General features: G+C 35.8%; 1 protein-coding gene across 1 annotated transcript in view; it reads right to left on the bottom strand.

Moving 5' to 3' along the window:
* The window catches only part of Sec8 (exocyst complex component secretory 8), a 519,950-nt gene that overhangs the window by 72,503 nt on the left and 420,007 nt on the right, over positions 1-27,440 (bottom strand). Inside the window, exons 23-24 of the mRNA XM_090392988.1 lie at positions 12,982-13,087; positions 3,970-4,088 (exon numbers count right to left, since the gene is read on the bottom strand). Coding sequence (XP_090249114.1) covers positions 3,970-4,088; positions 12,982-13,087 — 225 coding nt within the window. The remainder of the gene's footprint in view (positions 1-3,969; positions 4,089-12,981; positions 13,088-27,440) is intronic.

Genomic DNA, 27,440 nt, shown 5'->3' with positions numbered 1-27,440 from the left:
ATTTTATTATGGTTTGAAATATTAAGTTTTGTGTTTTATGAGGACATTCTCTTGTCGCTAACGGAGACAACGTGTCAACCATTATACAGTACTTAGTTTCTCGCTTGCCATGGAGTGTGCATGCTCGCCGAGAGGTTTGATGTGTGATTGACAGCTGACGAGGAAAGTGTTCGGTATCTGAGTAACGGCTGTAAACAAGAGAGCGTTCGGGAAGGAATTTAGAACATAGGCCGGCAGATATTTAGGTTCGGAGGAACTTAATTTTTTTTTATGTGACAGTCGGAAGAAAATTAATAGTATATTCCGAAAAAGGAATCGTGGAACTATTAAGTTTTAATATGGAATAAGCATGTGGATAAATAAAAGAAAATATTGCTTTATGCGTTTTAAATGGAATATTGGAGGACTAATTGAAAGATTAATAGTAGATTCCGAAAAGGGAATTGTAGAACTGTAAGATTTTTTTATTGGAAAAGTTAAGACTGTCAATAAGCATTTAGTGAATAAAAGAAGAATTTGCTATTTACGTTCTAAAGGAATGTTCCAGAAAACTATGATTAGGAAGTTTCATCTGTATTAAGGACGCCGGATCTGACTATTATTTCTACTGAAGAAAAGAGATAGAATTAATGTGTGTGTTACATAAGTGATGATAAAGGATCCTGTGAAAATGAAGAATAAAGTCATAGATCTTCAGAAAAGGGCCATGACAGAGAAAGAAACTGGCTATGAACATTTTGTGATTGTGCAAATAACATGTTTAGTCTAGTCTTAAGTGTAAGTTTATTTTAAAAAGGCCTTGGATTCAATTAATTTTGTAATTAGTTATGTAATATTTGTTTGAAGTGTATATATATTGTTTTTGTTATATTGAATGTGTTTATTTTGTATTTTGGTCTTGAGTCAGTGATTATTTGGATTCTGAAAGAGTTAAGGTCATTGCACCAATTGGAGTGAACCATTGTGCATATAATAACATATAGATACACTCGGAATTAAAAAAAATAATTGTTAGAAACAGAGATCATCTCTATGGTAGGATTAATATTTAAAAAAAAATGTTTCCATGTACTCACCACACTTTTTCAATACATTGTTCTGAAATTCCATTCACCAATCACTCTCCATGCAAAGCACTTGCTTCTCACTCTCCCATTCACACTGCCCTTATACAGAAGCCATGGATGGCCTCTAGTTTTACCCTTGCCACTGTCTACTCACCAACCTATATGTCTTAATCATATATCTCCTTTTCTTCTTCTATTCACAAGACTTTGTAAATAGCATTCCCTCAACTCTCCTAGTATCTGACATTCTATAGAACTGATACTAACGTAGTAAACCTTCTCTGGACTTTCTCAAATACATCTCCATCCTATGAAAACCAGACAACCAAATCTGTGCACAGTAGTCCACATGTAGCCTGATACATCCTCATCCTCTGAAAACCAGGCGACCAAATCTGTGCAGTAGTCCATATGTAGCCTGATCAAAGCTTTATACAGAGGAACCATAACCTCTTTGCTTTCTCCTCATTATTACCATTAAATCTCTGTCCACCATCGCTCCCAGATCTCTCATCTCCTCCACTTCCTTCAAAATTTCTCCATTAATTGCATACCAAATTCGAATACCGAATTTCAATTCACTAGATACCGAATTCCAAGAATTCATGGAATACCGAATTCATGCACTGTGACATTAAACTGAAAACTCCAATCATTTACCCACTTAAATAGTTTATTCAGATCCTCCTCCTGCAAATTGGTTATAATTTTTAAAATTTATAATTTTAAACAGTTATCATTTGTGCTCTGAAGAGCACAAATCATAACTATGACAAGCACACAGGCATCACACCAAAACATAAAAACAAATTAATTTGTAACTGACACAGAACTGATGTCCTAACAGGATGCCCTCAAAGAACAGTGAGTAAAGTTAATTTGGAGAAGTCACAATATCTGGTCTCAGAATGACTGTCTCAAAAATCTCTGGCAAATTAATGCACCCATAATTGTTGGGGGGGGGGGGGATAAGGTACTTCATAGCAGATGTTAATTCTAAAAATCGTCTTTCAGATGACCTACAGTGATGTATGTGTAAAACTGATGTCTTCCTCCATTTAATCCTATGTGAAGGAGTATCCTATGAGGGTGATATGAAAAGTTCTCAGCCTTGACCATAGATGGCAACACTATCAGCAAGATTTTTTCTTTTTCTAAGTTGGTACATCTGCCATAAGCATCCATGTGAAATTGCAAATCATTCTATCAAGTAGTTTGTTTTATACAGCTGTCTGAAGCAAAAGTGTTGTCTGTATCCTTGAAATGGATAAAATTGAGTATCATGTGGTTATAAAATTCTTTGTAAAAGAAGGTTTATCGCCAAAAGAAATTCATTCGAAGTTCATAAAAGTTTATGGGCACTCTTCTCCTCGTTTTTGACAATTAATAAATGGGCTGCTGAGTTTAAATGTGGGCTGTAGCAGCCTTGAAAATGATCCAAGTGAAGGATGTCCAAAAAGTACCAGAAATCATTGATCAAGTGCAAGATATGGTATTGGATGACCAGCGAGTCAAAGTGGGTGAAATTGCTGAGACTACAGGCATTTCAAAAGAATGTATAGGATATATTTTGCATGAAGAATGGCAAATGAAAAAGCTTTGTACAAGATGGGTACTGCTCTTGCTCACAGCAGATCAAAAATGCACTGGCATGGAAATCTCTGAACAGTGCTTGGAGCGTTTTAACAAGAATAAAACTGATTTTGTGCATCGATTTATTATTATGAATGAGACTTGGATTCACCATTACACACCAGAATCCAAACAGCAGTCAAAACAGTGGACAGAAGCCGGTTGTTCAGCGCCAAAGAAGACAAAGTTGGTTCCATCAGTAGGAAAGGTCATGGTATCGGTGTTTTGGGATGCTAAAGGCATTTTGTTTATTAATTATCTTGAAAAGGGTAAAACAATAACTGGGGAATATTATTCCTATCTTTTAACCAGACTAGACAAAAAATTTGTGAGAAAAGACTCGGTTTGCAGAAGAAAAAAAATCATCTTTCATCAGGACAATGTACCTGCCCACAAACATATTTTGGCAATGGGAAAATTAAGGGATCTGCACTATGAATTGTTGGAACATCCACCCTATTCCTCAGATTTGGCTCTCTCTGACTTCTATCTCTTCCTCGCTGGTCAGCATTTTTCTTTGAATCAAGAGGTAATTGCAGTTGTAGAGGGGTAATTGCAGTTGTAGAGGGGTATTTTGCAAATCTTACTGAGAATGACTACAGGAACAGGATAATGCCGTTGGAGCATTGCTGGAATAAATGTATTAGTCTTAAGGGAGATTATGTTGAAAAATAAAAATAATTTTGAAATTATAAATTTGTTTTTTCATTGGTAGGCTGAGAACTTTTCAGACCACCCTCATGGTCTGCTAGTCTGCCCTGCCATAAAAATGATATGATCACAGATGCAAATTTTGTGTTCTTCAAGGCAGATGTTAGCTGATCTATCAGTCTGTCAAAAGTAGGTAAAACTGCAAGTACAATGTCTTTTTTGTTGTTGTTCATTGTTCAAATGAAATTATTTATTTGCAATGAGTTAACCTTTTGCATTAAAGTTGTAGCCTAACTGATTTGTTCATATTATGAGTGACTGATGAAGCCACAATTCATGAAGCAAAACGCAGGCAAGAAGAAATTATCAAATTTGAGATTTACAATCGAAATTACGTGGAACAATGTCAGACTTCTTTAAAATATATGAAGAAATATGATATCTTGATTTTATAATCTTTAATGTTTTGTTCAGATACCTAATGGCATGACTAAATACTATTTTTTCAAAACATTAAAGGACTTTTAATTAATAAAAAAAATTAATAATAATAAAATGCTAAAATTATTGAAATATATTTAGGCTTGTGTTAAATAAGCTAGTTAAATTTTTCACTAACTTCAGCTTTCTCTGAAGAAGACTAGATGACATTGCCTCATCAATGCTTGACAGATCTTTGTTCAGTTTTATAACTTCAGGATCAGGTTCTTGACTCTCGAGACCACTAGCAAAGGAGTGCTATGAAAAAAAAAAAACTTTATAATTATTCCACTTCTGAGCAGCAGTCCATATATATATATCTAGATGTCCCTAAAGTTAAGCTATTTCAATGCTTCTATAGAAAAAACAAATTATCAAAAGAGATTTTGTAAGTGCATTATACAGGATTAAGACAGGAATTATTCTATGAATTGCAGTCTTTGTGGTTTACCACATGCAGAAATTGGAGCATAAAAAGTTAAATGAAGTGCCAAAAAGATAATGGAAGATGTGCTATGCTACTGACACAGTGCACAATGAATGTTGTCTTTCAGGATAGTCTATCAGCAGTGATTCAAACCATTTTTTCTTAAGTATCTCGCAAGCACTAATGACTTCTCTTTCTTCCAATTCTTTCACCCATTGCTAGCTGGTTTCTAAGTCTATAACAGTCACCTGTCTTATAATTACCCATAACTTTTTTCTGTTTTGATACCTCCACATGCCTATTCATCCTCCTAATCAGGACTACATAGTCACTCTCAAAGCAGGCCAAGTATGATATCTCAGTCACAATCAGATCTTCTGACGCTATGGCCAAATCTAAAACTCCTGATCCTCGTATTCCCTCCATTAAGCTGTCTGAGACAGTTCCCTAAAGAAATCCAAAAATTCAGTCCCTTTATTGCTTCATGTTGTTTCCTTTGTCCAGTTTATATCGCTATATTTGAAGTCCCCCCCCCATCCACATAATGATCACCTGCTTTGCACTTGTCAAATTAATTTGAAGAAACATTTCCTGCTCACCATCATTTATATTCTCTGGTTCTGTAACAACATCCCACTAAATATCTTGTCTTATAAACATCTGTCTCACACCATATATTCTCAAAGCCAACATTGTTACCTCCACTGTTATTCTCCTGCCCTGAGAGGGAACAGTTCATCTCTTATCATGAGTAAGACTATACCACATTACTCTCCATATCCTGCTGAAATATGCTATGCCTTTTGTTTCCATCCCTGTTAGAACATCCTCAGTTAAACCAAGTTTCCATGTATTAAGGCTTAAGTGCTGGGAGGATGTTGAAGGAATTATCAAATTTCCAATTACCAATATTTCATCTCAGTCACTGAGACATCTTTTCAAGAAGTACAATATGAGACCTGTAGCATACACAAAGGCATTAAATATTATATTCACCATCACTCTTCAGACCTCTTCCCATTCCTTTCCATGAAACCTGACTATCTTCAATCCAGCTATCCAAATAGTGGGATCATCTTCCTATGCAACCTTAATGTCCACAATTACAACTGGCTCTCCTTTTCCAACACCGACCAATCCAAATGAATCATAAATCTCCTACACGAATTCCTGATAACCATTTTGTTTATTATTTTAACGGTATAATAGAACACAGAAACTAAGTAAATAATTAATTTATCGACTTGATGCTGATATTTCGCTGGTATTATAACCAGCATCTTCAGAGCACAAAAACACTGTTTGTCACAATACGCGAGACTAAAACAACATGGTGTACTTAAACAAAATTGTAGCAGTAACACAAAGACTAAAGTCCTGATTTTGGCGCCCTCTATCTGAAAAAAAAAAAAAAAAAAAAAAAAAAAAAAAAAACTATCATATATTACTAGAGTCCTAGAAAAGTGCTAGTTTTTTCTTAATATGACTGTCTCCCAGATCTTCGGCAAGTTAATACAGCCATATTTGTTGAGATTTGGAGTGTGTTTTAGGGCTTCTGTCGCCTCTAAGAACAATCTCTCTGATTTATACGGGTTTCTGTGTAGTACTTTTGTGTTTTTCCAGTTGATCCTGTGTGCAGGGGTATCCAGAGCATGGTCTGCTAGGCCCAACTTCCCATAATGATAATTCCGGACGTATCGTTTATGTTCGCTGATGCGGATATTCAGAGTTCTTCCTGTTTGACCGTAGTAGGCTTGATTGCATGAGCAGGGTACTTGGTAGACTCCTGGATGTGATAAAGGAGGAATGCTGTCCTTGGGTGAGCGGATGAGGGTGGCTAATTTGCTACATGGTCTGAATGTAGTGCGTAGTTTATGTTTATTGAGAATTCTTGAGATCTTTTCGGATGTGCCTTTAATGTAAGGGATGGTGAGTGTTTTGTTGTAGTTCTCTGTGGTGGATGGTGGGAGGGGTTTCTTAGGAGTGTTTAGTATTTTGTTTATTTTATGTGGATTGTAGCCGTTGGCCAAGAAGGTGTGGCGTAAGTGAGTCAGTTCAGCAGTAAGAGCCTTGTCATTGGAACAGATTGCTCTCGCTCTATGGGTTAGCGTTTTTAATATGCCATATTGTTGAGAAGGATGATGGTGTGATTGTTTGTGTAAGTATCTGCCTGTATGTGTGGGTTTTCTAAAAACTGAAAATGATAAGGAACCATCTGGGAGACGTGTGTTGAGTGTATCCAGGAAGGGCAGACAGTTGTTGGCTTCCAGTTCCATAGTAAAGTGGATTTTTGGATGTTGGTTATTTAAATGTGCTAAGAATGTTTTCAATGTCTCAGGGCCATGTGGCCAAATAGCAAGCACATCATCAACATAGCGTAGCCAAAGTGTTGGTTTGAGAGTGGCTGTATTGATTGCTTGTTTTTCCAGGTGTTCTATGTAAAAGTTGGCTGGGGGGGGGAGGGGGGAGCCCATGGCTGTCCCATCAATTTGTTTGTATATTTTCCCTTTCCATGTGAAATATCCTGCATGTATTGTGAATTTGAATAGTTCAAATATATCAGGGGGAAGTGTGACTTCAGTAGATTGAGGGTTTCTATTAGTGGTACATTTGTGAATAGTGAAGTGATGTCAAAGCTTACTATTAAGTCTGAGCTTTTTAGGGTAAGGTGTTGTAAGATGCTTTTTAGGTGTGCTGAATTTTTGACAAAGGAGGGAGAATTGTTAGTGAGAGTGGCTAGTAGCTTCGCTAAATGTCTAGCCAGTTTGTATGTGGGACTATTTATACTGTCCACAATTGGGCGTAGGGGTGTGCCTGGTTTGTGAATTTTTGGTGATCCATAGATCCTCGGTGTTTTAACATGGAAGGGTTTGAGTTTGTTAACTGTGTCTTTGGGCCAGGAAGTGACTTTTTTTAATAATTTTCGTGCCTTATTCTTTTGTGTGTTGGTGGGATTGCGATCTATAATTTTGTATGTTGACTGATCTTGTAATAGTGTGTGCATTTTGTTTTCATATTCAGTTGTGTCCATCACCACGGTTGCATTTCCTTTGTCTGCTTTTGTTATGGTAATCTGGCTGTTGTTGTGTAACTCTTTTATAGCAATGAATTCCTTATGTGGGATGTTATTTTTGGGAGGCTTGGACTTGATTAGGATGTTGGCCACATCTAAACGTATGTTGTTAGCTATTGTTGGAGGCAGGTCGTATATTCCTCGTTCGATGGACGCCATTATTTCGGCTTTTGGAACTTGCTTGGGAGTTATGGCAAAGTTGTGCCCTCGACTTAAAGCAGTCGTGGCCTCCTGATAACCATCTTCATTCTCCAAATACGCTGGATCTCTTTTTGATCACTTCTCCTTCCAGATACCATAGAGGTCATATCTCCTCTCAGCAACTCAGAATGCAATCTTGTGCATGTCTCCTCTTTCACAGAAGGCCTTTCCTCAAATCAATCCCAAGTCACATCCTCTGGTACTACAAAAGTACTTCTGCTCATCTGACCCTAATTCTAAATGAGTCACAGAAATTATTCCTCACTGGCTTGAAGGGCTTCGTCTCCCATCCTACCCAAAATCCTTGTCAGCTTTCCAAGCCCTGGTTCAACAGAAAAGTGTATCAAAGCAATCAAAGAAAACAATTCAGCTTACTTCAGGTGGCTTGCATCAGCTTCATATACCAAAGCAGGAAACATGCAAAAGAGTCATCAGCAGATCTAAATCAGAGTTTATAAAGGTCAGCAGTAGAAAACTTGTCTCCTATCCAAATGGAAGCTATGCCCTTCTCCTTTGCTAAGGCCATTAAATGCAACTTTTGCTCACTTTTGCACTTCGACCTTTTTCTCTCTCTCTCTCATACTGATGGCAAAACTGTTACTTTACCTAAAGATAAAGTTGACCTCCTAGTGTCATTCTTTTAAATTGAACTCTTGCACAGATGATCAAAGGAAATTACTAAATAACTAAATACTAAATTTAAAAAATTACTAAATAACTTGAACATTATAAAGTCTTCTGATCCTGATGGCATCTTTTCAATTGTTCTCAAACATTGTGCTCCAGAGCTCATGTCTATCCTGCATTGCCTCTACAATTTATTATACATAACAGGTGCTTAACCCACTGGATTGAAGCAATCTCATATCCAGCCTATTCCAAATAAGGGAGATAGAAGTGTACCATCAAACTACCAACCAATCACCTTCATCTTAGTTCTCTCCAAAATAATGGAAAAAGTCATCAATGGCTAACTTCCCTACTACTCAGAGGCCCACCAATTGATCAGTGACCACCAGTATGGATTCTGCCTTTCAAGATCCACAGCTGACCTCTTAGCTTACATCACCCACCACTGGACATGTGTCATTGAAAGGTTCAGAGAAACTTGTGCTGTTGATCTCGATATTTCCAAATCTTCTGATTATGGCTGGCATCAATGCCTGCTAAACAAATTGCTATCTTATGGTTTCATTGCCACCCTCTGTAATTGGGTAGCTTCTGTAATCTAGTCTTTCTTTGTGAATCACAATAGCAGCTTCCTGTCTTCGAGCTTTACCACGAATGCAGAAGTGCCTCAAAGCTCTGTCTGATCTCTCAATCACCACTAATCCTATCCACAGCTTTGCAAATTATAGCACTCTCCATTCATCCCACTCATTTGACAAACCATGCAGTACTCTGACATCACATGCTTCAAGATCATTTACAACCAGTGCCTTAAGCACTGATCTACATACCATCCTCCCATGGAGTGAGAATAATCTGGTCAAGTTTAATACCACAAAAAAACACAGTCTTCCTTTTTTCTCTCACAAAAGAGATCTCAGCTCATCTACCCTCACCAACACACAAATCACCAGACAAGATCAGATCTTTCTGCGGACTAACATTTATCTTCATTCTCTCTCTCTCTCTCCACACAAAATCATATATCAATAGTTTCTCAGCATCCAAAACACTAGATATTCTCTTTTGTTCAAGATGTTATTTTATACCCAACCACCAACTCTCAACCATATACAAATTTCCAAATCCGTCTATAGAATACAGCTCATATTTTTGGGGTGGTGGTGAACCTAAAACTTCCTTAAATATGCTTAGCACTGTCCAGAGGAGAGATAGATGATCCCACTCTTACATATTCACTTCACTTTCTATCTCAAAGATGAAATGTTGCAACACTGTCTATTCTACAGACACAGTGTTAATATAAGAGCAGCAGCAGCTGCTAGCATTCCTTTACTGTGCAACTGCAAACACACCAAACCTGCTTGTCCTTTTCCTCTTTCATTATTCCATCTACCTCTCTCCTCGGGAACAGCCTTCCTCATGAAGTATTCCAAAACAAGTACAACCTGCAACTCTTGAAAAACAAAACAAAACAAAAAAAATCAATAAACTTCTATCTTAGTCCTTGTTTGCACTATACACAGGGCAATGATGTGCTTCTAGGTCCTTTGAAATATGGAATCAATATATTAAAAAAATAATAATAAATAAATAAAAAATCTTAGCTTACACATTCTTGATAAACACATGTATCAGAAATAACATATATCTATTCTGCAGATGTGTAAACTGTAGATGAACTAATACTGAACAAAATTAAATCTACCAAACAGCATTTAGCAGATATTTCTTTGTCAAGTCAACTCCACTTTATATAAGTGGAGTTGATAAGCAAATTCCCACAGGAGGATGTATGCCAAGTATGCTTGCAGAGTAAGCATTTTTCTTCTTTTTTCTTTTATGAATAGTCCATCTACAAAAGGATACAAACTCATAATACTTTTGTGCAGTGAGTGGCTAAGGGTTAACACATTCGCTGCTAACTACGAGTATACTCGTAGTTGGTAAACCAGCTACATAAGCCAGCTACGAGTATACTCGTATGATGCTTACTGCCGGCAACAAGATTACTGTACTGACCTTGAAGAAGTGAAAATGCTTGGCTTGTGGAGCTAGCATCAAAACTGTGTATTCTCATAGATAGTATATGCTCTGCACAAGTCAACTACAAGCATAGTCGTATGACGCTTACCGCTGGCAATGAGATTACCGTACTGACCTTGAAGAAGTGAAATTGCTCGGCGTACGGGAACAGACTATGCCGAAGTAGCGTGGCAGCGAATGTGTTAAATAATGTGGAAATTTTGCTGTAGAGACTAAACATGAAATATTTTCCAAGGCACTTCAGCATTTCAACAAGCAGTAAAGTCTAACACTAGCCAATGAACACTGTCTACCACCTGCAAATTGAGTCAATAAAATAAGAGTTCCTACCAGAACAAGAAACACAAAAATGACAACTAATTGCCAAATCACTTGCATTCACAATCTGATGGTGAATGATGGGTGTCTGATGAGTACTGCCCTACTTAAAAGTGATTTAAGTAGGGCAGTACTCATCAGACACCTAAATCATTTACCATGGTAGAGTAATAAACATAAGATAAGACTATAATGAGCAGGTAAAGTGGAATATTATGGCCTCTTCTAGCCAAGTCATTCCTACTTCGAGTGTTACTCCCTTCCACAAACAGGATTCTGGCAAGGTGAGTACTGCTACTTTATAAACCTACCTTCCCTAGCTGCCAACTACATAGGTGGATAGATGATTTCATGTTAGAGGCTTAATGGAGTGACACAGCACTGAGAAAGTATAAACAATAACATTTAATTCTTTCAATATTTTGTCTCAGACACTGAGACATCTTCAAGAAGTATGATATGAGATGTAATATACACAAAGGCAACACAAAACTAAGTGTTTTGTGTTGCCATCCCCTGCTGCATATATAAAGCTCATGTGAGAAGTTTCGTAATAGAGAAGAAAGGAATCTAATAAATTTAGTTTAATCCTTTATCCAAGTGTGAGCAAACAAAGTTTGCACCTGAAAGTATCTTCAGGACTGGGGTAAGGTGGTACAACACCAGGGCAACTCGTTGCAAAGGTGGAGCAAGCTACCAACACTCCTATCTCAGTATCTCCTATAATGCAAAACACATCTCCTTGCGGATATGTCTAATGTTATGCATTAAGGAAAGGGCCACAACCCAGACTAGTTTCGACCTTTATTGAGGTCTCTTCAGTGGGAGCCAGGCCCAAGCTAAGATACCAGGCAGAAGCATTCGCAGGTCATCTCTACCTATAGGAGTTGCCAAATGGTGTGCCACCCTTTTTTAATAAATTACTCCGGATTTAGAGAAAGATGTTGAAAGTTTATTTTTCACTTGGTTAGAGTATAATAAATTTAGTTTAATCCTTTATCCAAGTGTGAGCAAACAAAGTTTGCACCTGAAAGTATACTTTCAGGTGCAAACTTTGTTTGCTCACACTTGGATAAAGGATTAAACTAAATTTATTATACTCTAACCAAGTGAAAAATAAACTTTCAAGAACGGAATCTATTAATGTTTTTCTCAGGGAAGACTGTTCTAAAGGATTGAGCTATATGGAATAAAGAACGAGGATGAGAAATTGGTTTGGTGAGTTGGAATCTCTGTATAGTAACACTGCAGTGTTATAAACAAACATCTCCCACAAAAACCAACAAACATTTTCTAAAAGCATCAAAAATGCAACAAAAAATTACACCCAAAATCACCCCCCCCCCCCAAAAAAAGAAAAAAAAACATAATTCCATGGAAAAAAAAAGAATCAAAGAATTTATCAACTACAATACACCAACACTTAAAGACATCAAACCTCATCTGTTATTCTTTACCGAACCTCAAATGACATCCTCTACACCTGCTGTTCATATAAACTTCCCTGATTACATCAAGTGAAGCCTTCCAGAACATGTGCTTTTGTGGTCTGACATTCTATGCCAAAAGTTACCAAATCGTGAATCTCCTCTATATTCTCTGCCCTGGCTCAAGATTTTTTTACCTCACTCTGTTGCTTTCATGTGCTGCACTCCTAATTCAGTTGACCACGATGAACATCTTTAATAATTTATTTCTGAAAGTTGATCATATACATTGGGTAGTCTAACTACCCAAACAGTGAGATAATTTTCTTTGGAAACTTCAACAGTCATAATTCAAATTTCATTCTCTAACTTTACAGAGAATATTACTATTATTTACAGAGAATAGCAAGTTGGAAGGGAAGCTGAATGATTTGCTGTCATGAACCTATATGGATATTTAGATAAAGATCATCATTTGTGTTTTTGTTTCAAAGAAGAAATGCAAGTCTAAGGGTAAACTAAATTATTAACTAATAATTTGCCTATTGATATTATGTTAATTATGTGTCCTTAATCCAGTCTGCAGTTTTGTGGGATAAAATATCCAAGAGTCTAGGAGGAAAAACCTTGCTACCTCTTGTATGTGATAACTCATCTTCAATTGAAAAGTATGGAAGGATGAGTGAGTGAGTGAATGAGAGAGAGAAAGAGAATGTAGGTAACACAAAACAAAAAAGTAAGCAATAATTTGGTGCAATCTCTAGTGATAGTTTATAGGTATATAATTTTTTATACAATAAATACAATAATACAATATATATATTTTTATAGCTAGTATAATTTTTAAGCATTTAATTATTATCTTTTTTGTTAACCAATCTAGCTGCTTCACTTGAGCAAATGAAACAGAGAGATTATATATAAGCTTTGCAAAAAAAAAAAAAGTAAGCAGACAATTGCTAGTTGTCTGAACAGTGTTATGTAGATGACTGTACAACAAAACAGAAAAGCAGAGTTGTAGACACTAACCTGAGTAGCCACAGGTAGTAAATAATAAAAACAATGCACCCTGACTTCAAGATGCAAAACAAGTAGACAGGTGTCAGCTAAATCTTCAAATTTTCCAAAGAGAGATCTGTAACAAAACTTAATTTAAAATTTTTCTGCATATAGAGAAATATAAATTTAGAAAGGAAAAAAAAAAACATAAAAACAATGAATAGAAAAGTATAGCATAAAATTTTAAAACTTGAGCATGATTTTATACCTTACTAACTCTTGTCAGTGCCATATACACATAATAAGGCAGAGGTGTATGCAAATCTTCATACATTCAGTGATAAAGAAAGTCACACTTTTCATGCAATTAAATATTATTTTTCAATGGTCAATTTCATTAATATTAACAATTAAACTGACTTTCTTAAAGTAAAACACACTGCAACAACAGTGCTAATCTGGAGGATTAGTACTGTTGCAGGGTTGCAAGCTCTATTCTGCACAGTCTGAATCACAGAATCTCTATACATACCAATCCTCACAGCTTCATTCATTCTTCTCTCACTGGCATCTCTTACCCTTTCTGCTTCCACTCTCTCTCTCTCTCTCACACACACAACTCTTTCTCCCTCCTCATTGCTGAATCCCTTAATCCCATACTCTTGAGTTCCTGCAATTTCCTCTCTTCCTCTGCCTCTTCCATTCTCTCATCTTCTTCTCTACCTTGGTCTCTGATACCTTTCTTTCACACTTACTCTCGTTCCGGCACCAACATGTTTAATCGCAGAAGTTCAATTGAAAAAGTCCACATACAGGTTATTCACATCATGATGAGAACCGAAACCAGATATTTTCTAATTGAATGGTGTATGTTGTTGTTTTCCCAAGTAGTGCATTATGGAGGCATGACAAGATTCTTTTGATTCAGAAGAATCTTGTGATGTCTCTATCACAAGGTCATAATGGAAGTATTGTTGAAACAAAGAAATTAAAAAAGCAAGGCAAACCATAAAAGCAGGAGGAGGAAGAGGTGAGCAAAGTGAGTCTTTAGTTTGTCTATGATATCTGCATCAAGATGGTTACTTCTAAGCAACGAGCGGAGTTTCTTGAGTTGACTATTTGTGGGATTGCAGTCTATTTCTTGATATTCAGATCTGTCAGGAGGCATATTTTTATTTTATAGCCTGCAGTATCCATGACAACAGCAGCTTTCTGCTTTGCTTGCACTCTCTGCTTTTTTGGTCTATCTTAAATCCAAAAGGAAGGTGTGCCTCTTCACCCAATCAAAGATTGCATCAATTCTCTAACTCATCATATAGCAAAGTTCTTTATCACAACTGTTAAACTAGCAAACCAACAACTCCCACTCCTTTATCAAAGACTTCTCAGATTACCTATTTGAGATGAAGAATTTATCCCTTTGATCGATAACTTAATGGTCAGCTTTGACTGAATCTTTATCTACCAACACCTGCTTGAGGAATTCCTTCCATCGCTTTACTCCATCCATCCTCAACCTTCCTTTTTTGGGTATGTTATTGATGACATTTTCACCATCTGGTTAGATACCATACAAGCCTTTCCAACAAAAATAAATTTCACCATGAAAATAGAAAATGACAATAAATACTAGGTTTTGATGATGATGTCTCACTCTCTGTCTCTTCTCTGGTTTGTGATAGGTGTCACTACATACAACAGCAATCTGCCTAACATCCTCCTCAAAAATTGGAAAAATAAAAATTTTGCTGCATTGTGCTCATATGGTGTGCTCCATCCTACAAGATCTCAAGCACAAACTTCTCAATATCCAATATATTATGCAACTGAATGGCTTCTCACTATGGACTACACAATGTGCATTTGATTCTTACAAGTCTGCCTCTAACAATCCTGAAATAGTATGGGTGGTCCCAATTCTGCATTTCAGGCATTTCTGAACAATTATAGAAAAAAAAAAAATAGAATTTAACCTACCAACATATATGGCCTTCCTAGATTTTGAGAAAGCATATGATCAAATAAACAGAACAAAATTAATCAATATACTGTATGAAACAGTACGAATTGAAAGCTCCACCTCAAACCACAAAAGCAATAGCAAATATAATGGAAGAAAGCTATATTATAATTAAAATTAATAATGAAACAACCAAAAAAATTAAAACCAATAAAGGTTTTATTTCTCATTCAAGGAAGTGGATTATCACCAATATTCTTCAATGTGTGTGTGTGTGTGTGTGTGTGTGTGTGTGTGTGTGTGTGTGGAAAAAAATTTTAAAATAGGAAATGAATTAACCAGCCTTTTGTATTCTGATGATCAAGTTATTTTTGCTGAAAATGAAGACCAATTACAGAAAAATCTACACATATTGAACAAAACAATAGAATATGACATGAAAATCTCAATAAATAAAATGAAATCAATAGCATTTCAAGGTAAAGAAATTAAAAGATGCAAACTAGTCATCCACAACAAAGCAATAGAACAAATGAACAAATTTAAATATCTAGAAAATTACATATGCCCCAATGGAGAAATCGACATTGCATATAAAAAGCCAAAATTCCTAGCAGTTATTGAAACTTTGAAGACACAATCCAAATAAAACTATATAAAATAATAGCCAAACCAATTCTGAAATATGGCAGTGAAACATGGACTTGGGGAGAATGAGATAAAAGACAAGTGGAAGCTGCAGAAATGAAGTTCCTAAGACTGCTCGCAGGCTATAAAAGAATAGACAAGATAAGAAATAAGAAAACAATTATCCATAATTAACAGAAGACATCATAAATTATAGAGAGAAACTGGAAAAACCATGTAGAAAGAATGAATGAGAACAGATGGCCAAATATTGCCTGGAAATATAAACCAAAGGGACACCGATCAAGAGGAAGACCCAGGAGGAGATGAGCAGAAGACTTTTTAAACCCTTGAAAATGTTACAGGCAAACAATTGCCTAATACGCGAAGCCAAGAAAAAGAAGAAAACCAACATTTATTCTATTCAGCAACCTCTTCTCTTGGTTTCAAGTTCATGTGATTGCCACTTCTCCTACTTTGGATAAACAGGACATTCTGTGGAGAAAATCTTACAAGAACACAAATTTTATATTGCTAAAACGAATATCTGAGAAATGAGGCCCAGCATAATATGGAATTGACACTTACCACAGAATCTTCTGGTCCAAGGCATGCTTACTCCAACATTGCCACTTCAAATTTGAATGTTTATTTAAGGAGAGTGCAGAATTCCTACTCTATCATCCTCACCTGAATCATATTGACTGCCTATCCATACCAATCTGGGAAAGTCTGATTCTTATCAGTCCTCAATAGTTTTTTTTTTTTTTAATTATTACATCTCTTCAAACTTTGCATTATTCTTTATGACATCATTCAGCTTCAATGTTTTAAAGAATCCATTGTTACAACTTACATGGTGTAAATGAAGAATGGTAGTAGCAGTCGGTGTAGTTAGTGGGTTAGTGGTGGAGACGGAAAGTTGTGGAGCGGGCGACCTCTCTCTCGATGAGTCTTTGGACTCCTTGGAGGTGTCTCGAAATAATAATAATGATAACAAACAAAGCCATAATCATCTTACTTCTACACTGTACAAAAAAAAAAAAAAAAAAAAAATCTAGTTCCTACTTTACATTACATAACCCATTAACTGTCTTCACAATTTTTGATCCTTATCTATTATGTTGTTGATCTTTATGTAAAACTAGAGATGAAATTAGCTTAACCCTGATGCAAAGTTTGAAGCATCCCTAATTTTGAGCAAGTTACTTGTTTCATAACAAGCTACTTGCTCAAAATTAGGGATGCTTTAGACTTTGCACCAGAGTTTAGCTAATTTAACATGGGTTAAAATAAATCAGGATACCATTGCAATTAGAAACAGCACTGGGTTCCGCCTTTATCTGATGCAGTAATTTAGCTTAGGTAATATTAAATGATACCTTTGCCATTTGGCTATTGTCTCCAAGCTATTTATACACAGACACACACGCACACTAAACTGTATACATTCCTGGAATAAATTTTATAATAAAATAAAATGAAGATTACTTTTCTTCAGTATACTAATCAGAAAAATCTCATTGGTGTCTGGCAGCATAGCAAATTCACTATGTTAAATCAAATTGTATGATGATACAATTTGAGTTGAGTTGGCTATTTATTAATAACGATATTCATTTTATAGGTGTGATATTCATGTTTCCTCTTTAGCATAATACAAGTAACCGTACTAGTAAAAAATAGCAGCAGTGCACATCAGCATTTTGTATACTTTTAAATTGCTTATGTATTTATACTGTAATGTTCTTACACTATCCTATCAAGAGTCATCTCCATCAGGAGGTTAGCTGTTCTTGATCTCCATGCATATCTAGTTTTTTTTATAGGCGTGATATTCATGTTTCCTCTTTAGCATAATACAAGTAACCGTACTAGTAAAAAATAGCAGCAGTGCACATCAGCATTTTGTATACTTTTAAATTGCTTATGTATTTATACTGTAATGTTCTTACACTATCCTATCAAGAGTCATCTCCATCAGGAGGTTAGCTGTTCTTGATCTCCATGCATATCTAGTTTTTTTTTTTCCCCGTGTATCCTTAAATGTTAGTATGTTTTTCATTCTGTTAAAGGATAATTATTTAATTTCTATTCTTAGCCTAATCTCTGTGATCTTTTACATTTTCCACCTATAATTAAATGCCCTAAATAAGTGTAGCATTTGACTTGTTCTCAAATTTGGTTTTCTGCTTTAATTTTTAACTTTTGGGGGTATATTTTCCTCTGCTTATTATCATAACTTTTGTGGAATTTAATGTAAGGATATATACTTTGGGAATTTATTTGATCTATTACTTTATTGAAATTATTCATCTCTCTCTCTCTCTCTCTCAGCACAGTATCTTCTGCATAACAAATGTTATTTATATTCCTTCCTCCTATTTACATCTTCCAGCTCATCTATACTTTCAAAAATTTCTTCACTATAGAATTTGAATGGAAGGAGAGAAATTACACAACTCTGTCTAGCACCTTTCTTTAATTTGAAATGTATCACGGTTCACTGTTGATTTTTTTTTTATTTGTAGATTGTGTCAATATATACTTTATCAGTTGTATATATCGGGGATGCTTAAGGGTCAAAGCTATATAACTGAGAGGAGACCTCCACATAGCCTTTAAAGGAATGCGGAGAACTGACCAGGGCTTCTGACCTAATGTCCAATCCTCACCTTCTCGTGGTGCACCCTGTTAGGTATCTACCTGGATACTGAAGAGCAATTTGGGATTTAGCCAACCAAATTGTATTCTTATTGGCTTAAATCAAAATTTCAAATGATGGTACAACATGACAGAATTTCATGCCCAATGGGGCATCACCTGGTTAAACAAGGGCTTGGCCCCCATTGTTTTTGCCAGGAAACCAGGACAAACAGTGAAAAGTCAGCTACTGGAACAAATCTAAAACCCACCCCAACTCAACATCATAAAAGTTCAAAATTGGTACTATTAACATAAGAAGCCTGAATGGCAAAGAAATAGAGTTAACTGAGGAATTGGATAAGTAACAGATCGACATAATAGGGGTGACTGAAAACAAAAACAAAAAAAAAAAAAAGACAAAAACTAGTTGAGATCTTTCTGAGCGATAAAGACAAAATGTTATATTCAGGCAGTGACAATCAAGGAAAAGGAGTAGCCATAGTATTCAACACTAAATACGAAGCTAATCTTCTTGAATGACAGGCAGTCTCAAGTAGAGTGATGTGGGCAAATATGAGAATGGGGAAATGAGAAGGTTCTACTAAAGTAGAACCTTCTCATTTCCCCATAGTGAAGGAATTTTTTGAGGCTTTAGAGAAAGCAACTGAAACAATGAAAAAGGAAAAGTTGGTCCTTGTTGGGGATCTAAATAGCAGAGTAGGAAATGATTGTGAGACATACAGAAATATTTTGGGAAAATTTGGAGAAAAGAGCAAAGCTAATCATAATGGCAAATACCTTTTGGATTTTCGCTCAGGATATGGACTGGTTATTACTAACACCATCTTCCAACATAAAAATGTGCACAAATTCACATGGAGAGAAGAGGCAAGGAATAAGAAAAGTCTCATTGATTATGTTATTGTCAATAGTGATGTTTTTCCCACTGGTGCAGGACACCAGAGTGTACAGAGGATTTGAAATTGGAAGATCACCATTTAGTCTTGAGCAGGATAAAACTGAATTTCATATTGAAAAGAAGAACATATAAGAAAGTTTTAAAGCAAATAAAAGTTGAGAAGCTCTCATATGTGAACTGTAGACTAAAATAAACAAATATTATTCAAGAAAAAATGAAACAGTTTGAGAACAAGAACTGAACTTTGGAGATTCAGTAGCAAGCCCTGAAGAAAACACTGATTGATTCAGCCAGAGAGGCATGTGGTGAGGTTGTCTGCAAGAATAGAAAAATCAAAGCTCCATGGTGGACATAGGAAGTTAAAGAGGCAATGAAGGAAAAGAAGAAAGCATATCAAAAGTCCCACAAAAATGTCAGTTTGTGCTCTTAGAGAATACAGAGACAAATGTAAGAAATCTAAACACTGTGTAAAACTGGCTAAACAAAAGTCATGGGAGGACTTTGGTAAGAACATAGAAAATAAATATAAATAAGGTGGCAAGATATTCTGGAGGTTGTTGAAGAAGCTCAGAAATGGAGGGAAGAGTGCTGTAAAAGGAATTAGAGATGATTACGGTGGCATGAAAACAGGAGAAAAAGATATTCTTGAAGTATGGAGTAATTATTTTGAAAAATTGCTAAATGAAACAAGTAGTGATGACAGCAATGTGGTAAAAAAACACTGACCAGGCATGCAGTCAGGAATACATATCCATACTTGAAGTAGAAAAAGCCATCAAAAGCTTGAAATGTTGAAAGGCAGCTGATGTAGATGATATTCGACCAGAAATGCTCAAGTATGGAGGTATAAAAGTGGCTGCATTGCATAGTTCAGAAAGCCTGGACCGAGAGATGAATTCCCGATGATTGGAGTAGAGCTCTCATAGTACCCATATATAAAAAGGGAAATAAAACTGAATGTGAGAATTACAGAGGTAATTCCCTGCTGAGTGTTCCTGGTAAGATTTATGCAAGTATACTTGAGATATTTTTGAGAAGGATTGTGGAAGAGAAGCTTGGTGAAGAACAAGCTGGATTCAGACCAAATGGAGGCTGTCAGGGTCAGATTTTCACTTTACAACAGATAGTTGAGAAATCATGGGAATATAACACACATCTGTATTTAAGTTTTGTAGATCTGGAAAAAGCATATGACAAAGTTCCAAGAGCGAAGCTATTCAAAATGCTACAGTTATTATATGGTGTTAATGGAGCATTATATCAAGCGCAATACTTAGTCTTCATTTGAGTTGTAAGTCAGTAGTTAGAATTGAAAGAAGTATAGGAAGGTGGTTTAATGTTAAATCTGGTGTCATACAAGGACGTACATTATCTCCTTTTTATTCATTATCTATATGGATCACATTACGAAGGAAAGTGGTATTAAACCTTATATCAAAATTGGAGATGTTAATCTCAGCTCTTTGCTTTATGCAGATGATGTTATACTTCTAAATAAATCCACTATAAGTCTGCAAAATTCCTTGACTAAATTGAATAACTGTTTTAATAGATATGATATGAAGGTCAGCATTAAAAATCCAAATCCAATGAAAGTAGGCAGAAACATTGAAAATCTCAATTGTATTGTGAATGGAGAACCTATAGAACAAGTAAAACATTTGAGCTACTTAGGCACGATTTTTAATGAAGATAATAAATTAAATATGGAAATAGACAATAGAATCAACAAAAGTAGGAAGTCAACTGAATAAATTTATATAGAATAAGAGAGAAGTTAGCCAATACACTAAATTAGCTATATGCAAGACAGTGTTCAAACCAATTTTAACTTATGGATCTGAAAGCTTGGTCAGAAGTAAAACACTTGACTAAAGACTAAAAGACTAGAGACTGCAGACTTGTGAGTCCTGAAGAAGATTAGGGGCATGAACAGATGGCATTAATGGCAATATCATATTAAAAATCAGGATATTAAGAATGAACTTTCAGCATCCAGGAATGCATTAGCAGGAGTAATCTCATGTAATTTGGTCACTTAAACAGAATGAGAGAGGAAAGATTAGCATAACAAATATTCTTTGCTGGGTTGGCAGGAAAAATACCCAGCAGAAGATCAAGATATAGATGGATTGATACAGTAAAAAGTGCCTTAGAAGATAGAAATATAACCTCTGATAATATTGGAGTCTTGACAGGTAACAGACTAATTTGAAGGAAAATTGTAGATAGGAAGTTAGTAATGATGTAAATTTTTCATGTGGTACTATCATATCCTGTACACCCCTTGAGGGTATATATCAGGAATTTGATGATGATATCTATTATGACCCCTAGATCCCTTTAGCTTCCACCTCTTCTAAGATATCCCCATTAATTGCATATTCTGCATCCTATCTTTGTTTACCATATTTTAAAACCTTACATTTTGTACTGCTCACCTGTTCACTCACGCAATCTATTCAACTCTTCTTGTATAGCTATAAATTTGCTCTACTTCTTGTAGTTCTTTCCACCTTTTGATCATCTGCAAACAACTGCATGTCCTCCAAACCTTTCCCAATATCTTTAACATACAAATTAAGCTGCAACAGTCCCAAAACAGACCCTTGGCACACTGCTGGTGATGTTCCTCTTTCAGAATATTGCTCTCCATTTTCAACTTGCTGATATGTATCAGACAGTGAATCTCCAATCTAGCACACTAATCTATTATCTAATCCATCTGTTCTAATTTAATTAGCAACATATCATGTGAAAACTCAACAAAAGCCGTTGCAAATTTACATACACCACAAAGTATGAATCTCCAATGCATCCACCTCTTGCTATAATAACTAAGAAAAATTACTAAAATATGATCTTCTTTTAACTAACTTGCATTAGCCATCAAAGAGGATGCTAGTGTTCTCAAATCAATTGTAAAATTGTCAAACCAATTCTGGATTTTGGTCCTGGCAAACCTCTCCAACTCAAGACACACAGAATGGCTTATAATACAGAGCATCAATCATCTTATTGCAGAATAATTTTGGCCTTTTTCTATTCCTTTGGAGTTTGGCCTATTGTAAGACTCAAGTTAAATAAGTATAGTATGTCAAGCTATTTTTTACCTCACTGGAACATGTGAAAACACAGAGTGATATATCACCAAGTCCTACTGCTTCCATAACATCAGATTCACTTAACTCCCCATATATCTCCTGCTCACTTACCCACAGTCTCTCTTCCTTCCTTCCCACTCACACTCAAACTATCTAGTAGAAGCAATGTTTAAATCTATTCCAAGAGTTAGGTTAAATAAGGTAGGTGTTAAATGGATGAGTGAAAATTTAAGCATGCAATACAGAGAAAGAAGGCATTATAGGCTAATGCCTATAATGCCTTCTTCTGAGTATTACCACTAAAATTAGTGGTAATACTCAATTTCATGAGGAGTAAAAAGAACGGACAAGCAGGGTGACTTGATTGTTAAGGGTAGCAGAAGTACAGTATGAGTAGCAGTTAGCTAATGAAAGTATTAAAAAAATAATAATAATAATCCAGGGAGTTCTTTTGATAATAGCTAGCAAAAAAGAATGATTATGGTAGGATGACAATAATTGAAGAAAATAGTATAAGAACAACTGCTGCAGAGGATACAGTCGAGATATTTAATAAGCAGTTAATAAAGGTCTTTCATCCTTGTGAAATGCAACATCACGGAGAGTTTGAGAACAGTAGATAAGAGGAGGAGAGACTGACTGTAAGTGAGGAAGAAGTATATGGGGAAATGAGCAAACTTGATGTTAATACAGCTGTGGAACTTGATATATCAGCATGTATTTTGAAAGAATGTGCAAGGAGTCGATATTTGCCTTGGCATATTTGTTTATTATATAAGTCTTAAGTTGGGTCAAGTTCCAAAACAGTGGAAGGAAGGGAAGATTGTACCACTTCATAAGAGAAGTGACAGAACTAGCATCAAATTATTGGACAAGCTATGTGTCAGGTGTTGTGGTTAAAGTGTTGGAGATGATAGTGAGAACCAGGATCCAGAACTGGGTTGAAAAAATTGGTATTATCTTTTATAGACAGAACAGATTTACTAAAGAGAGGTCAGGTTTTAGTAATCTGCTTACTTATTACAACAAGGTGAGAACTTTATTGGATAAGGGAGATGGATATACTGTAGTATACTTAGATTTTGCAAAGGCTTTTGATAGATTACTGCATAATAAGTAGATAGGCTTTGATATTAGACTAGGGCATTGGATTAGATATTGGCTATCTGATAGGTATCAGCAAGTTGTGTATGGGAGAGCAATATGCCAGAAGAGGAAAGTCACTAGAGGAGTGCTTCAGGGTCTGTTCTAGTGGCACTGCTGTTTAATTTGTATGTTAATGATATTGAGAAAATTGGAATGAGGATATTCAGTTGTTTGCAAACGATACAAAGTTGGGATGAACTATGAGGAGTAGAGTAGTGCCAAGAGTGACAGTGTGTTTTAATGAACGGTCAGAAAATGAGTTTCAAACAGAGGGCTGCGATTGACTTTTGTGTTAAACTTGGTAATAGTTTTACTGAAACACAACAAATGCTTCAAAAAGCATACGGTGATGAATGCTCATCCTGTACTCAAGTTTATGTGATTTAAGCGCTTTCAAAGTGGTTGTGAGACACTTGAGGATGACGAAAAGCAGTGCGGTCCAAAAACTGGACTTAGCAAAGTTAACACCCAAAAAATGCAGGATTTCATCAAAGAAAATCCAAAATCGTCCATGAGATTGATTGAAGATGAACTGGGGATTCCAAAATCAACTGTGCACAACATTTTGACTGAGAGTTTGGGCCTTCGTAAATTGAATTCGCTATTTGTTCCCTACAAGTTGACCAACGGCCAAAAAAATATTGAATTGAACACTGCAAGGACCTCGTTAAAACCGCTTGTGAGGACTTAGACTTCCTTGAAACGATCGTTACTGGTGACAAAATGTGGTGTTTTGAGTATGTTTAGACTATAATAATAATAATTATTATTATTATAGTCTAACAGTAAGTCAACATGCATTGTGCTTCTCAGAAATTCAAGTTATTTTTAGCAAAATCTGCTATCTGAATTCGCTATTTGTTTCCCACAAGTTGACCAACGGCCAAAAAAAATATCGAATTGAACACTGCAAGGACCTCGTTAAAACCGCTTGTAAGGACTTAGACTTCCTTGAAACGATCGTTACTGGTGACAAAATGTGGTGTTTTGAGTATGTTTAGACTATAATAATAATAATAATAATAATTATTATTATTATTATAGTCTAACAGTAAGTCAACATGCATTGTGCTTCTCAGAAATTCAAGTTATTTTTAGCAAAATCTGCTATCTGAAATGTAACAACCATAACTGCTGAGATCAGTAAGTGTGAATCTTTCTCATTAACAATATATCTGAGTTATTAGTATTTATCATTAAGAGAAATAGCTGCTTCTTTATCGCATATCAAAAGGATAGGCTGGCGAAATAACTGCCATACTGTCTCAACGATGTAATGTGAAAATGATAATGTGAAATCCCTAATGATGATTCAACAAAAGTCTAGCCCAAAGGTCAAAGAGACAAGTGCCATGAGCACATTGTGTGAAGAAGGAGACAGGCCATATTTCACAGGTTGTCGAGAGATGCTATGCTACCAATATTCAGGAATCTCGGAAAGCACCTGGAAGGCAAAAGGATTAACTAAACAAATCAAATGGTACTGTCCACAGTGCCAAGAAGAAGTGAGATGCAAAAAACAATCAGCGGACAAAAAAAGCAAAATACAGACCTTCCTGATCTCACTGTTACTGATAATTTCAATTCCTTTAAACATATGGTGAAAGAAATACATAATTCCCACATGGAGCAAATCAACCACAAATTTAATGAATATGAACACTACTTATAATACAACAATGACAGAAAGAAGAATTGCTTGGAACTATACACACTATAAAATTTAATCTGTCAGCAGTAATCGAAGAGCATCAAACTGTTAAGCATGAGAACAAAGAACTGAGAAAAGAAGTGAAACCTTTAAATCTCAAATGGAAAATGCCTTGCAGAAAGAACGGAAAAAAGAAATGCAAATTAATGGGATAACCAAAGCAGGGCAAGAAGATCTGAACTCTCTAATACAATCGATTAGCACAGCAATCAGTGTACCATTCTCAAACACAGACATTGCCTCCATAAATCGAGGACCACAATGAAATAAAGAGAGACCACTACCAGTGATTGCACACTTCACTAGTAAAAGTCTACATCACATCCTAGCTTCCAGCAAGAAGGCAAAGCCAACAATGTCAATCCTCAACTCCAATCTACATGACAGAACAATGGACCCCATATTACAAAATCCTACTGTACCAAGCAAGAAGAACAAAAAAGTAAGCAAGAAGAACAAAAACAGTAAGCAAGAAGAAAAAAAAAAGAGTTTCTATGGACTAAGGATTCCCAGGTCATTATGTGAAAAGACAAAAATACTCACAATCACATAAATATGAATCTGATCTAATCAGTTTCCCGATGTAGTGGTTAATTCCCCCCACATCCATCTTATAGAGACCAAGTTATAAGAGACCATGGCTACAATAAATCCTGCCAACAAACACATACTGCACTAAAATGTCTTTGAATCTTTAAATAACTGATAAAACAACAACAAACATGCCATCGGTGGTTCAGTGGTAGAATATTCGCTGCCATGCGGGTGGCCCGGGTTTGATTCCCAGCCAATGCAATGATTAACATTTTAGCCAGCAAAGGTTGGTGATTGGTAGAGCCTCTGCTACTAATGGCTGGCAAAAAGTTAAGCAAGTTTGAGCACGGTTAGAAGGGATTCAATCATTTGATGCTGTTGGCACACTCTCCCTCAATGAGTCTTTGGACTCCCTGGAGATGTCACATAATAATAATAACTGGATAGACAATTTGTATACAAATTCTGAACTTAACTGCCACACACTAACACAAGAAGCATAAAGATGGCTTACACTGTTAACACTGCTCAAAAACATCCTGAAAAATATCAATGTTCTAATCTTGATAAAGGTTTCTAGATATGATACAGAAGTGTCTGTGCATAAAATTAACAATTACCATTCCTACATCAGATTAACAATTATCATCAAATCAATCAATCAAATCAATCATCAAATTAATCATCAATCATCAAATTAACAATTACCATTCCTACATCTCAAAAACATCCTGAAAAATATCAATGTTCTAATCTTGATAAAGGTTTCTAGATATGATACAGAAGTGTCTGTGCATAAAATTAACAATTACCATTCCTACATTATGTGTCTTGTCCTGTCAGGTGTCTTCTCCCTCCAGGAGATTGACTACCGTGTGTCTCTACCATGTCCTATTCTGCACCTCTCTGCTGCATTCCTTATATGAGAGATAGGTCCAGTCTTCTATATTTTTCATCCACTCCAGTCTTTGTCTTCCTCTTTCCCCCAACAGTTCCTTCGAGAAGAAGTGTCCTTTCTAGGCAGTCATGTCTCAGAATATGTCCAAAATATCTGACTTTTCTTTTTTTAATTTCTTTCATCAGGCTCCTGTTTATGCCTGCCATCTCTAGTACCTCTTCATTTGTCTTTTTGTCTATCCACGATATTCTCATAATTCTTCGCAGCATCCACATTTCGAAGGCCTCCAGTTTTTTCACACTCAGTTTGGAGAGTGTCCATGTCTCTACTCCATATAATAATGTAGACCATATGTAGCATTTGGAGGTTCTTAGTCTTGTTTTCAGATTTAATTCTCTAGATGTTAGTACATTTTTCATACCGTTGAAAGTTGACCTTGCAATTTCAATCTTTTTTCTAATTTCATCTTCTGTTCGCCATTCTCTGTGATCAAGTGTCCAAGGTATATGTATTTTTGCACCTGTTCTAATTTATTTCCTTTTATATTGATGCATTTTTTGATATTTTCTTTTCTCTTGAAATTATCATGATTTTGGTCGTTTTAAAGTTGAAACTGAGGCCATACTGTTCGCCATGCTTGAGGGTTTCATCTATAAGAGTTTCGAGGTCATATTTGTTTTCAGCTAGAAGAACCATGTCATCTGCATATCTTAGGTTATTAATATTTCTGCCCCCCCCCTACAGTGATTCCTTTGAGGTTACTAATTTTATTAAATATTTCTTCTGTGTACAGGTTAAAGAGAATTGGAGAAAAGACACAGCCTTGTCTCACACCTTTCTGAACTGGGAATTCTTCTGAGGTCTCTCTATTTATTCTCAAAGATGCAGTCTGTTCCCAGTAAAGATTAGTTAATAGCCTAATATCTTTTCCATCCATGCCTATT

Source organism: Typopeltis vanoorti, chromosome 5 (assembly GCF_054136105.1).
Source record: "Typopeltis vanoorti isolate ZY-2024b chromosome 5, IOZ_Tvanoo_1.0, whole genome shotgun sequence".
NCBI lineage: Eukaryota > Metazoa > Arthropoda > Arachnida > Uropygi > Thelyphonidae > Typopeltis > Typopeltis vanoorti.
This window is presented reverse-complemented; position numbering and strand designations above follow the sequence as displayed.